The sequence below is a fragment of the Equus asinus genome, chromosome X (assembly GCF_041296235.1).
Source record: "Equus asinus isolate D_3611 breed Donkey chromosome X, EquAss-T2T_v2, whole genome shotgun sequence".
In the NCBI taxonomy this organism is placed as follows: Eukaryota; Metazoa; Chordata; class Mammalia; order Perissodactyla; family Equidae; genus Equus; species Equus asinus.
Window position 1 is genome coordinate 124,740,718 of NC_091820.1, and position 13,755 is coordinate 124,754,472.

Here is a 13,755-nt window from a genome sequence, read left to right on the forward strand (position 1 = left end):
AATTTTGGGCTTTCTTGAGGTATAATTTACATACCATCAATTCACCTATTTTCAGTATACAGTTTGGGTTTCAATAAATTTATACAGTCGTGCAACCATCATCACACCACATCGTTTTAGACCACTTCCATCATCCCCAAGTTTTCGCTTGTGCTCCGTAGCAGTCGTCCTTGCCCCAACTCTAGACCCAGGCAACCACTGACATGCCTTTCATAACTATAGTTTTTCCCTTTCTAGAAATTTCACATTCAGGAATCATACAGAGTATCGGGTGTTTTTCATTGCATACGCTTGAGATTCATCCATGTTGCAACATGTATCAATAGTGTGTTCTTATTTGTGATTAGTGACAAGTGTGAACTCATAAGAGTTTAGTGCTGATATGTAGGAAAACCAACTCTTCCAAATTATTCCAATCCTACAGTAAAAGTGAGAGGGAAATAATAAAAATGCATTTAATCATTTGTGTCTCTGATAATATGCAATTTCCAGTTTGCAAGAGACACCATTTTTATTTGGGACAATTCCCACTACAAATCATAGACCATGAAAGGATTTCATGTTGCTAACTAAAGAGCCACAAAATGGTTTATGTCTCATAAAGAAGTAAAATTGATAGCCAATGAACTGGATTAAAAAAATAGTTTGTTCTTTTTTATTGTTGAGTACTATTGTATTATATGGATAAGCCACACTTTGTCTACCCAGTTGCTAACTGATGGACATTTAGGTTATTTCCAGTTTGTTTCTATGAAAAATGCTTCCATGTACATTTACATACAAGTCTTTGTGTGGACATATATTTTAATTTATCTTGGGAAGATACTTAGGAGCAGAATTATGGGGCCGTATGGTAAGTGTATGGTCTTTATTGATTTGAAGAACACTGACAGGGATTAACCTATAGGAGGCTGAACGTAAACCCTGTGCGAATGGGACACATAGTCAGGGGTATATGAGGGAATTCAAGGAAAAGGGAGGAGAGAGATAGAATGCACTAAGAGACGAATTCATCTACTTCATAATTTGTACCTCAATATTCAGGAAGGCTAAACATTTTATCTGATGCAAAACTGCCTCAATCTATTATCATTGTAGAAGTTCACACTGGCCACAGCATACAATATTGGGCATGTGTGAGTGGACAAGTACCATGATCAGGGCATCTATCAAGGCACCTACATTTGAACAGCCTGCACGGTTGTCCCCTTTTAGGGAGCCATTAAGTTCAATCATGACAAGAATTTGATTTAACAAGAAATTCTACTTAAATGATCCTATTGGAATTTCTACTCTTTGTAGAGCCTCCCATTGCATAATTTGTATTTATTCTGCCTGTCTCTGCAGAAGCCATTCTGAATAGTAGTCGCCCCTTGAAACACAAAACTGTACTAATAAAGTTTTGGGGCAAGAAATTATGAGGGAGAACAGAGGACTCTGTGACAAGAGGAATCAGTATTACATAGATCTAAATACACCCACAAGTCAAATTGTGTCCTCTTAAAATTGATCTAACCCAGTTAATTAATAACAAAGAAATCCATCCTGCTTCCCAGAACGAGAGTATTAAAAAAGGGACCTCTGAAATTAGAGACTGACTTATAGACTGAGAATTCTAGTTATTCACTTTTCAGTTTTCAAATATACAAACAGAATTTTTGCTTGAGTTGTGGGCAAAGTTTATCCACTTCATCTTTCTCCTATTGAAAAGGTCACCCCAAGCACCCTGGGCGATGTGGGCATAGGTACCCAAGAGTTCAGTAGATCTGGCTTACCAGGGACTGAGATATATAGCGGGATTGTTGAAGTATCCATCACATTACAAAATTCCATTTTCTCTAATGAAGACCCACAGAAATATCTCTTTGATCTCAATATCAGCAAAAGCCATGCTTCTCTGGAAAGACTGGATTATTTCATGCTACATAAGTGGTTCTCGGAGGGTAGTCCCTGACCAGCAGCACCACATTCACCTGGGAGCTTGTTAGAAATGCAGATGTGCAGGCCCTAAAGGAGACCTGCCAAACTAGAAACTCCGGAAGTGAGACCCAGCAATCCGTGTTTTGATAAGCTTTCCTGGTCACTGTGACGAAGCCAAAATTTGGGAACCACTGTCCTGTGGAACTGATGGCTGAGGACCTTGGAGCCAAATTTGCAGCCTCTCTCTAGCAACTGTTTTCTAATCCCTCGTCCCACCACCTCAGAGGCAGAGAAGAGTTCTTCAACACCCTAACATCCCAAGATCCTTGGAGATTTAAGAAAGATTTTACCAACGCTAACTGAATTGGACTGAACCAGGAAACCCAACTTCAGAAAACTGGTAATTTACTTGTTCGATGTCCAATACTTCCTTTGCGTTAAAAGTCTACATTAGGATTGTATTATAACTGCTTAATCTATAACCGGATAGTTGATTTTGAAAACTTTGGATGATAATATTGACCAGTTATGCACTGAAAACAACAACAAAAAATCTCATCATTTTGTATAGGCTAAGTGCCCTGCAACTTTAACTACAAATGATTCAACACGGTTATGTTTTGTGGGTGAATTATAAGGTAAAAGAAGTAGATATAAAGGCAGATGCATTTAAATTATCTATTAAGATTTGTTCGTTAGCCTGGAAATTTCTTGTTCTTTGGTTAATAAAACATGCAGAAAACCTAAGTCCACAGTGCCGAATGAGCAAATATGGCTCACTGTCAGGAACTGAGTGTTTTCGAGCTCTTGTCACTGATTACTAACCGTTCCGAATCCAGAGAGAACCTGTTTCATTTCAGCTCTGCTACCAAGTACCTGTGTGACCTTGCATGAGATACCGTCCCCCTCTGAACCTCATTTCTGCCTCTGAAGAAACAGAGGATTTGATTTCATCATCTCTAAGGTCACTTCCATGTCTGATATTCTGGGATTCTGGAATTACAGAGATCCAAGAACACCACTCCTCTCTCCTGACCCCCTCTGATCGGATGGAAGGGGGAGGAGGAAAGGCACCCTGGTGGCTGCAGCCTGATGAAAGCGTCCCTGAGATCTTTGGAATTCAGATAATTTTGGAAATCACACGGAAGCCTTTGTTTCTTACTAAACAGTGCTGTGTGGCCAGCAGCCAAGGTGTGAATGGGGACCTGCTGTTTGCTCTTTGCTAAACGATACACAGGGATCCCCGAGAGATTTTATCATTAGCTTTGTGAGAACAAGATATGAACAGTACAGAGCCGTTTTCTGCAGAGATGATCTTAAAGGGCCAGCCCAGTGCATGAAATTACTTAAGTACATATACTGAAAAGCTAAGGGATTTGGGCTTATCCAAACATTCCTCCTCCCCAATCCCACCAAAGACAGTTATTTAGCTGAGTAATTCCAGCTCTGGAGATCATTTCATAAAGGGTAGAGGATAGGTGTGGTTTAGGGGGCCCAAATGAACCAGATAATTGATTCAATTCATCCAGTTCACTTTCCCTGTAGAATTTATTGCACCTATTCTGTCAGCACAAAGAGCAATCTTTGTTCGCTCCTCCTGTTCATTGGCTGGCCAAATACTTTGCTGTGTTTCATTTCACTTTCCAGACTAACTCTGATATGGATGTATTCATAGACACCTTACTACACAAAGTTTCTCCTAGCTGAGAGATTATCCTGTGAGTTTGCTCCTTTCAGAGAATATTTCCTAGCAGGTTATATTATTAAATGCCTTCAAACTGCTGGCCTCCCACGCCCAAACAACACCACACCCCACATACATACACATAAATCATATACTTACATTTTCTGTAACAAGGAGCTTTTTTTGGCTGGAACTAAGGTAATTGTTTTAATTTTCTGCTTCCTTCAATTGATGTGAGCGTTATCCACATGCGCATCATCTCTGGAGTAACCCATGGTATGTCCTCATTTGAAAAGAATGATTTTCATTCTTATAAGTCCTTTTGTGACAGGACTGCAAGCAGTGTTCTGTATTATTTTGTTTTGGAATGAGGCAGGTTCATTTTACCCATTTTAAAAGAGAGAGACCCTAAACAGCGTTTACAAAAAGAAATGACATTACAACAGACAGCCAAACAGGAAAAAACTGTTTTATTAGGACATTTAGGACACAGCAACTGGTGGCTTGCCTAGATTTTTCATCTCTTAAAGGTTGCTTGGATAGTGTGCAGCACGGCCCTGCGCATATGCACAGAGCTGGGAACTACCACGTGTCAGAGCCGGGTGATAAGCCCAGGTCACCTGAATTATTCCTCCTTGGACGTGACATCACCCCTGCCAAAGAGGGAATGATTACTTGCTTCAGCAGCTCTCAGATATTAAATCCAAAGGAGTGGATTCAAGTTTGGGTTTCAGGGGACAGACGTACTTATTTATCATGTAAAAGAAAATGCATTAGACCATCTTCCGGATGGCAGAGAAATGAATGAGTTCTGGGAGAAAACTCACAACATCTGTATAGAACTTCGTGCTCAGATATGGAAACAGAGTGATTCTAAGGAACAATAGGCGTTATTTTATAATATCTAGTTATTCATAAGATTCCCCAACAGGGAAGAACAAGCAACTGCAGAGCATTTCCCAGAACCCCCTCCTTATGTCACAGCAACGCCAATAAAACTCCTCCACCTCCCACTCTTCAGTGCCAGATCGGTGAGCATTTAGCCAAGCATGCTGGGAGACACAGAACTGAAGGCAAGGAATATCCGGATGTCTTGAATCTGCTTGCCATTCTGCTCTGTTCTTCTGCCATCTCGTTACTAGACGTTGGCATTAGACGTGACAATCAACTCCATTTGAACTGAGCAGAAGAAATATTAAAGGCATAATCTTCAGAAGAAATGTCTCAGAGACAGCCTCAGTCACCTAATGAGACTTTAATTTCGATCACAAATGACACAGAATCATCAAGCTCTGTTGTTCCTAATGATAACACAAAAAAAGGACGGACCGGAGACAACTCTCCAGGAATAGAAGCATTGTGTGCCATCTACATCACTTATGCTGTGATCATTTCAGTGGGCATCCTTGGAAATGCTATTCTCATCAAAGTCTTTTTCAAGACCAAATCCATGCAAACAGTTCCCAATATTTTCATCACCAGCCTGGCTTTTGGAGATCTTTTACTTCTGCTAACTTGTGTGCCAGTCGATGCAACACACTACCTTGCAGAAGGATGGCTGTTCGGAAGAATTGGCTGTAAGGTGCTCTCCTTCATCCGGCTCACTTCTGTTGGTGTATCAGTGTTCACGTTAACAATTCTCAGCGCTGACAGGTGGGTTTCTTTTCTCGGTTATATTTGCCAGCATGTGAAATTAGGCAAAAAGAAAGGAAAGCTTGTACTTAGCATTCACTGGCTACTATTCTGCTCTCCTCACACTCTATAACCTGGATGTAAGATTGGAAAATTGGAGGGGGGGGGCATTTTAAATAAAAGTTGGGGTAATAACGTTAAAATTCTTGTGTTAGCATCGGAGGAGAGGTTGAAATTGTATGTTTTAGGGGTAATTTATTCTCTTTGAAATGTAATTGTTTGCTTGAAAGAATACTGAATCGTGTTTTCTCTCCCCAGTTTATTAAGCAAGGCAAATTGTTCCAGGTGTAAAAGAAAAACAATTCATGCTTTATACATTAGTGCAGCCTAGTGGCGCAATATTGTCAACATTAAAACATCAGCATAGGTGTGAAATTGAACACATATGCATTGCTGTCGACTGGAAGAATGGTAAAAAGATACATGCATCTAATTTATTTGAAATTCATCACATTAATTAATGTCAGGAAAACGGTGAGGTTTTCAGCTTCCTGGTAACTCAGTATAATGTCATCTCTTAATTGTATCTGTTTTCTCTATAGGCATTCACTTACATTCTCGTTTCTAGAGAAATAAATTAATCCCGGCTGCCTGTTGAAGCTCTATGGACAGAGCGTATGAGAACCTCTGGCAGTCAGGGTGCTCAGGCTCTCTTAGGATGTTCTCAGTCTCTGTACTGCATTTTTTGGTGTTCCTATTGTAGAATGATAACTGTGAAAGCATAAAAAAATTGAGGCTCCAAATGTTAAAAGTGATGCTTGAAAAAGCCTGCAAGAAGCCTGTAAGTAATCCATGCCTGGCACTACCAGAAGGAATAGCTTCTTCAGATTCTGGCATCCGAGAGGAGGAAAAGCTTTCCCTGGGTCTTTCATGGATTTTTGCTTTAACTGGTTTTATCGTGTATTTGCAGGCAGATTTACTTAGAGGATGTCGATTTTCAGGTGGATGTGTCAGAATCAGGAGGTCTTTTTGCATGGGCACAGGGCTTCTGATTTCCCCCTTGCCTTGCCCTAAATCGACCTACAGATCGGCTTGGGCAACAAATGAGCATTTATGAACAGGGAAGAAATTAACCCCCTCCTCGTTACTGCATAAACTCATGGAACTCTTTTCCAGGAAGGTTGATGACTGCTCACTCATGAAGACAGGAGAATTAGGTTTAACATCAGTCACTTACACAAAAAGGAAGTCTTTTAGAACACAAGGTGATACACAGGTAACGAATTCCTCTCAATCACACAAAATCATGCTGGAAAATATTTACCAGTCCTACATAGAGGATCTACACATAAAATTATAAAATGGCAAATCTGGAATATGTCATATTGGTGAATAAGGGAAAAGGTGATTAGCATAAATAAAAAATACTGGGATGTGTTATGTGTATTTGAAACCATAACCAAGTCCAGTTGGTTCGTGTGGACTTGATTATATACACATGGATAGGAGGTAGAACTAGATGCCACTAAGGTCACTTGTAATCCTAAGATTCTGTAATTCTGATACTTATTTTGCCCTTTGCCTATGATTATGTGTTTCTAGATACAAGGCAGTTGTGAAGCCCCTGGAGCGACAGCCCTCCAATGCCATCCTGAAGACCTGTGCCAAAGCTGGCTGCGTCTGGATCGTGTCTATGATAATTGCTCTACCAGAGGCTATATTTTCCAATGTTTATACTTTTCGAGATCCCAACAGAAACAGGACATTTGAAGCGTGTGCCTCTTATCCTGTTTCTGAGAGGCTCCTGCAAGAGATACACTCTCTGCTCTGCTTCTTGGTGTTCTACCTTATTCCACTCTCTATCATCTCTGTCTATTATTCCTTGATTGCGAGAACGCTTTACAAAAGCACCTTGAACATACCGACCGAGGAACAAAGCCATGCTCGCAAGCAGGTACGTATTCATAGGACTCATGCGTGAATTTGAGGTAAAATTCCGACTTTTGCACCTGTGAGCATTAAATGCAACAGCAATATAATACTTTTGTCATGGTCATGGTCTCTGGAGTCTCTCAGACCCAAGATTTAATTCCACCTCTATCACACACTAGCTGAGCAAGATACTTAACCTCTCTGAGCCTCAGTTTCCTCATTTGTAAAATGAAGATGGGGACTGGAATGATATAGATGAAACGCTTAGCATATTTCCTGGTGCATAGTAAGCATTTAATAAGTAGTAGGACTACTATCATTAGAAAGGGGATGCTGAAGTTTGGGAGCAGTCAAAATGATGTATCCCATGGAATAGTGAGGAACAGCGCACAAAGTGAGCCTGTAAAGTGAAGCGTCTTTTGTTTTAGAAAGTGTAACAGGCTGAGAAATTCACAGGATGATAGAACTGGCAGGAAGCCATAATATTGTTCAATACAAACCACTTGCACACACACGAGTAAACTGAGGTCTTGAGGGATGAAGTGCCAGCGGCAAGGGAACACCGGGACACAGAAACTTCATTAAGATCATTGCAAGAGCCAGGTGTGCTCTCCCCTCACAAATAGGAACAGAATAAAAAGAATGTTGCCAACACATTCTTCCATTTGACTAACAAAACAAAATGAAACAGGATTTCTATCTTTCTTGGGGGAGAGGTGATGATTCCATTTGCTTCTTGACCAGTACATGGAGAGCTCAGGGCCTTTTTGGGGACCTAGTCTACTTGGTTGGTTCAGTCGTGGTGCTCAGGAGGCTAAAGCTGCATATTTAATGTCCATGTGAACACTTATCTTTGCTCTATCTGTGCCCACAGGCAATGTCTTCACTTAATCCGGTTCATTTCTCTTATTAAGGGGTGTAAGCAGGATTATTTCACATATGAGGGATGGCACGTTGGTCTTTATTCCTTTGACTATATAGTTAGAATTCCTCTAGGTTAAAAACAATTTTAGGTACCAACTTGGCAACTTTCATAAAGCCCAGAAGAATATTCTACTCTAGTCAGCCTCTGCTGTGGCAGTGAAAGCAGTTTTCTCTAGGATCTCTCTATTTTTTTTTAATTAAATTAAATTTTCAAGAATCCCACCACACTCCTTGAGATAATTGGAGACACCCTAGAGTATCTCAGAACCAGGGGTGAGAGTCTCTGAATTAGAGCTAATGAGACCAAGATCACGGGTTACCACGCCAATTAACTTACCGCATTCTATACCCACAGGCTGCCTTCCTGCACATCCCATCCAGTTATCTTACAAACGCATGTTCAAAGGGACACCAGCCTGTTAACTGTAAATTTCTATGTTAATCTAGAGAATGGCTTTTTAAAATCTCTGCCAGCTAAACGATTTTTTTTTTTGCCATGTTTCTTCCCTCCTATAGATTGAATCCCGGAAGAGAATTGCCAAGACGGTGTTAGTGCTGGTGGCTCTGTTTGCTCTCTGCTGGTTGCCAAATCACCTCCTGTACCTCTACCGTTCCTTCACTTATCAAACCTACATGGATCCTTCTGCCGTTCATTTTCTCGTCACCATTTTCTCTCGGGTCCTGGCATTCAGCAATTCTTGTGTAAACCCCTTCGCTCTTTATTGGCTGAGCAAAACCTTCCAGCAGCATTTTAAAGCTCAGTTGTTCTGCTGCAAGGCAGAGGTGCCCGACCCCGCTCCTGCAGATGCCACTCTCAACAGCCTGGCTGTGATGGGAAGGGTCCCGGGGGCTGCTAGCACGCAGGTGTCTGAAATTAGTGTGACCTGGTTCACTGGGTGTAGTATGGAGAAGGAAGATGACAGAGTCTAGCTTTTCAATTAAAAAGGGTCTTTTTCCTGCCAGCGTGTGTATCCGACTCTGAGCTGCGCGTAGGTGTATGGTGTCAGGATTTGTGTTGTTTGTGAATTGTGCTGAAATCTTAGGAGTGAGGGATCCTTATAAGTAAGAGACAAACCACGATTTTCTTCAACGTACAAACATTAACGTTATTGGGCTCGCTAAATAAAGTGAAGCCTCACTCGCTGTACAAAGACATGTTTGTATATGTCAGTGGGCAGTAAGGCAGGTTGAATAGGAGGGAAGGTAAAATAAACAAGATGACACTTAAAAACCTAATTTGTTTCCATCACATCTATGATGCTTTCAATTTCTCATATACTCCTGTGAGTTGCATAAAACTCTGTTTGTGTTTATTATGTGACGTAGATCTAGAGATTATACTTTGCATATGAAAAGGGGATCAAAGAGAGATAAAACATCTCTTCTACCATTTTCTTAAAAAATAAAATCCTAAAAAATAAACCTTCACAGGTTTTTGGACTGCCCTTTTCCATTAATCTCTATTCCACTGTAACTAAAGCTGTGCATTGCAATGAAAGTGTGTTGGGGTCAGCGAGGATAAAGTACAATACTGAGTGAGGATCTGGGGCAGGCTGCCGCCTTACTGGGTCAACACTTACGGACTTAACGTAACTACTAGCATTGATTGATAATTGGGCAAAGTTATCTTTCAGAAATATGGCGAATAACTTGCCTTATTCACAGGCAGAATAAATGGCCACGTATATGGTGTCATTTGAGGGCTCCAGGGAAGGACCCCTGTCAAAAAATGCGTGAGCCCCCAGTGTCTGAAATTCTTCCTCTAAGGAAATTCACTTCTTTCTGGTAAGCAGTGCCCTCTTTCTAAAAAATGCAGAAGTACCACAGGAAATCCCTAACACCTGAGCTTGCAGCTGTTTCGAGACCCTCTTCCTGCTCGACTTCATTCAACTCAGTGGATGCCTCGAACCCGTAAGAGTATGACCTAATTAGTCTCTGCCCTTGGAAATCAGATGGAAGGTTCTGATTTTCTCTCCTCTGCTCCTACTTGCTGATGCTATAAGCTTGTTAATAATTGTTATTTCAAACAACTGTTGTCAACAGATGTATTAGATTCAGATTTGTGGTTTCAGAAATGTTTTCTTGAGGCAAATTAGAGCATATGTTTGGCGCTATAGGTAGTTAACTTTGTATTTCAAAAACTTGATTTTGGGGTGTGCTTTTGGTAGTTTTGAGCTTTCTTTAAATGGCTTGTGTAGTTGTGAACTTTTGCTAATGATGTGGCTCAAAAAGGGGATATATATTAACACTAGACTTTACATTTCTGTAAAATTGGTTTACTCAAAGTGGGGGGTGTTAGTATTGTATTCGTATTGTTTTAAGTTGGACATTGTAATAAGAGGGGGAAATAAATATATGTGAAATAAAGTTTTAAATGACTAATTTTATATTCTAAAAACAATCCTTCCGACAGAATGTAACTGAGAACCCATTTAACTTGAAAGTTTAAGTGATTTTCAAGTCACCAAACTCCAAAATATTTTACCATTTTCCTCACTCTGGGTAAAAATTACATCTTTACTCTCCTAAGCATAACATTTTAGAAATAACTTGGTAAAAGTACCAGATTACAAAAGCCAAGAGCGCCTTTTAGTAGTTGATAAAAGTAGAGGTCAAAGAACCTTCATTTTCTTCATGCTCCGTAATCCCTAGGTGACTTAGGGATCTGATATAAAATAATTCCCTAGGGCCGGCACAGCGGTTAAGTTCACACCTTCTGCTTCAGTGGCCTGGGGTTCGCCGGTTCGGATCCCAGGTGCGGACGTGGCACTGCTTAGCAAGCCATGCTGTGGTAGGCGTCCCACATATAATGTAGAGGAAGATGGGCACGGATGTTAGCTCAGGGCCAGTCTTCCTCAGCAAAAAGAGGAGGATTGGCAGCAGATGTTAGCTTAAGGCTAATCTTCCTCAAAAAATAAATAAATACATAAATAATTCCCTAAATGGTTTCACAGGGCATCAACCTCCCATCCAGAGCTGGGGAATTAAGATTAAAATTTGTGGCTTTGTTGGAGGGGGTAGTCTCTTTTTTTAACAGATTATCTTTGTCAGCACTAACCTTAAAAGTATGCCCCAATATTCACGCTTTCTTTAACCCTGTCTATTGTGGTGCCAGAAATGTTACTCTGGAAGGTTTCATTTCTTTGGAGAAGGTCCTACATGGCTGGAGAGGTGGGACACATGAAAAACAAATTTTGTATACTTCTCAATTTTGCTCAGGGTCTGCCCTGACCCAAGGCTTAGAATAATGGACCATAATAATAAGCTACAAAGCAGGAAAACAAAGCCACAAACTTAGGTACAACCATAACGTCTGATGGGCAAGCCTTTGTCATTGAAGTTGAAAGCACTACAAAACATTTAACACGGCCATACCTACTGAAAATAGCAAATTTAGGTTTAAAGAATTTCTGCAGTTATAACCATCTTAAGTCAGGGATCCATCAATCTTGTTGTCAAACAGAATTACTTTTATTTCCACTAAGTCTTGAGATTACAGGAAGTGAGGATAGGAAAATTCCCAGAGTGAGCACGAATGGGTCATTAAAAATAAAAAAATCTAGTTTGGTATAGTTTAGTAGTTTTCCAGACAGAGTTCCTAGGCCAGGTAGGTGACTTCTCTGGCCATGCAATCTCTGCTTTTGTAGGTTACTGTATTTTTATCCACTAAGAAGGCCTCGGCCTATTAGGCCAGGAGTACAGCACAGATCACCCCTTACAGAGGTCAAAGAGAGAAGAGTGAAGAGGAGATCCACAGAGAAGCCGGCTGTCTCGGTTCTGGGACAGGTTCACCTTCTGGGTCCAGTGGCCCTCGTGCGGCCCATCTACGTTCTAGCCTGGAGTTTCAGGAGCTACTCCTATCTTTATAAAAATAAAGGTCCCTCCTTTTCGCTTGTTACCTTGAGTGTTTCTGTAACTTGCAAAAAAGCTTGAAAAACACGGGTTACAAAGACAGAGATGCTTCCAGATTTCCTCAGTCACTAGGGAGTTAATTCTATGAATACACAGGGAAATAACAACAAACAGGAACCAGGCCTCATAGAGACAATAGCATCGTAAAAAAAAAAAAAAAACAAACCTGTCAGGTCTCATGGCCAAAGAGAATGCCATTGTAGCTACAAGTGTGCTGAGCTCCCAATTCCACTGCTCCACTATGATGGCGCCTCAGTGAGCCTCTCACTGCCTCAGCTTTTCCCCTCAGCCCTGGGGCACCCCTCCACCGCAGGCCTGTTCTGCTTATTACCTTCCCTGTGTGGGCCTCCCTGCTTCTGTGCTGCCCTGACCATGTCTGTTCCATACTCATTCCTCTGCCTGGGAGAGGCTCTTATTGGCTCCATTAGTCCAATTTAGTCTAGAATGCACGGCTACCCTGCCAGGTCCCCTCACAGGCCTCTGGACAGACTTTGGGTCAGGGTGGCTGGGTCACATGGGACCTAGGCTTAGGGAATCTTTTTGGCGACCTGCTCAGAGGGGCCCACAGATCCAGCAGGCATTCTGAGTGTCGTGCGCAATAGGGCTGTGTAGCACATTATCACCTAAGCTGTGAACTCACTCAGGAACAAAATGGGAGCCCAATAACACATGGCTGAAAACAGCTGTATGTTATTTTTGGAACCAACAAGAAATATTTAGCAATGGTTAAATGAACCAAATAAAACTGATGTTATCTATATTATAAAAACGCACGCAAGGTCAGTTGTCCAAGTCCCCAGCAGAACAAGAACTTCATGAAAACGAAATGTAACTGAAAAAAAACAACCCCCAAACTCAACCTACTATTTAAAAATCGTTGTTACTCTATTCACACAGCTAGTATTTGGGGAGTTAGGATTTTCTAGAACCCATACTCAACCGCTATGTTTAGAAGCAAAGGTCACTAGAACAGTAAAAATAATTTCTTCTGGGAAGCTTTTCCCCACCCTCAAGTCTGGGTTATGAAATTTGTTTACACATAATGGATTTATTATTGTTAGTTTTAAAGGAATTAATATACTTTTAAATAGCTGTCTTAATTTTAGTGTGACAAATATTGATAAGAATAATCCACATAAACAAAAGCTCTTGAAGGTCTTCAATAATTTTTGAGTGTCAAGGGGTCCCAAGACCAAAAAGTTTGAGAATCGCTGTTCTCCAGCATCCAGCTCTTCTTCTGTCTTCTCATTTCCCAGACAACTTGTGTGTGTGACCCCCGAGCTGTGCCTGTCTTGTGGACTGCTGGGTCGCCAGAGCCTAGTACAGCGCCTGGTACTTAGTAGGAACCCAAGAAATACCTGCCCAATTAAAAAACACAGACCTCTTCATTTTCAGCACTATGTATAATTCCCGGGGGAAAAGTTCTGTTTAGAGGAAAAAGCATTCCGTGTCTTTGTAAAAGACAAAAAAAAAAAAAACAAAAAAAACAAGTCAGCCCGTAAAGCTGGTGTTTACACATCGATGCTTACATTTAAGTCTCAGGGTTGGAGCTTGAGCATCTCTGAATCATGGAGTATGAGAGGGGGGCAACTGCTGCCCTCCCTCCCTTTCCAGAGTCCGTCTCCAGCCTGAAGGCGGCACCGGAGAAATAAAAGGAAGGGGATCAAGCTTCGAAAAGACGTTTGGTTCTTCCACCCATCGTTCGTTCATTCATTCACTCACTCACTCACTCATTCAGTACGCACTAGACA

General features: G+C 41.1%; 1 protein-coding gene across 1 annotated transcript; it reads left to right on the forward strand.

Annotated features, from left to right (window-relative positions):
* The first annotated feature begins 4,672 nt into the window (after positions 1 to 4,672).
* Positions 4,673 to 10,577, forward strand: BRS3 (bombesin receptor subtype 3). The gene is made up of 3 exons (XM_014832753.3): positions 4,673 to 5,257; positions 6,839 to 7,190; positions 8,609 to 10,577. Exons 1-3 carry the CDS (start codon positions 4,824 to 4,826, stop codon positions 9,020 to 9,022), a joined length of 1,200 nt encoding a protein of 399 aa, XP_014688239.1. The 5' UTR covers positions 4,673 to 4,823; the 3' UTR covers positions 9,023 to 10,577.
* The last annotated feature ends 3,178 nt before the right edge of the window (positions 10,578 to 13,755 follow it).

Excerpts from the sequence above, each read along its gene's own strand:
- BRS3 (XM_014832753.3), top strand. The coding sequence starts at position 4,824 with ATGTCTCAGAGACAGCCTCAGTCACCTAATGAGACTTTAATTTCGATC. Across the intron at positions 5,258-6,838 it reads ACAATTCTCAGCGCTGACAG|ATACAAGGCAGTTGTGAAGC; the intron begins GTGGGTTTCTTT and ends ATGTGTTTCTAG. Across the intron at positions 7,191-8,608 it reads AAAGCCATGCTCGCAAGCAG|ATTGAATCCCGGAAGAGAAT; the intron begins GTACGTATTCAT and ends TCCCTCCTATAG.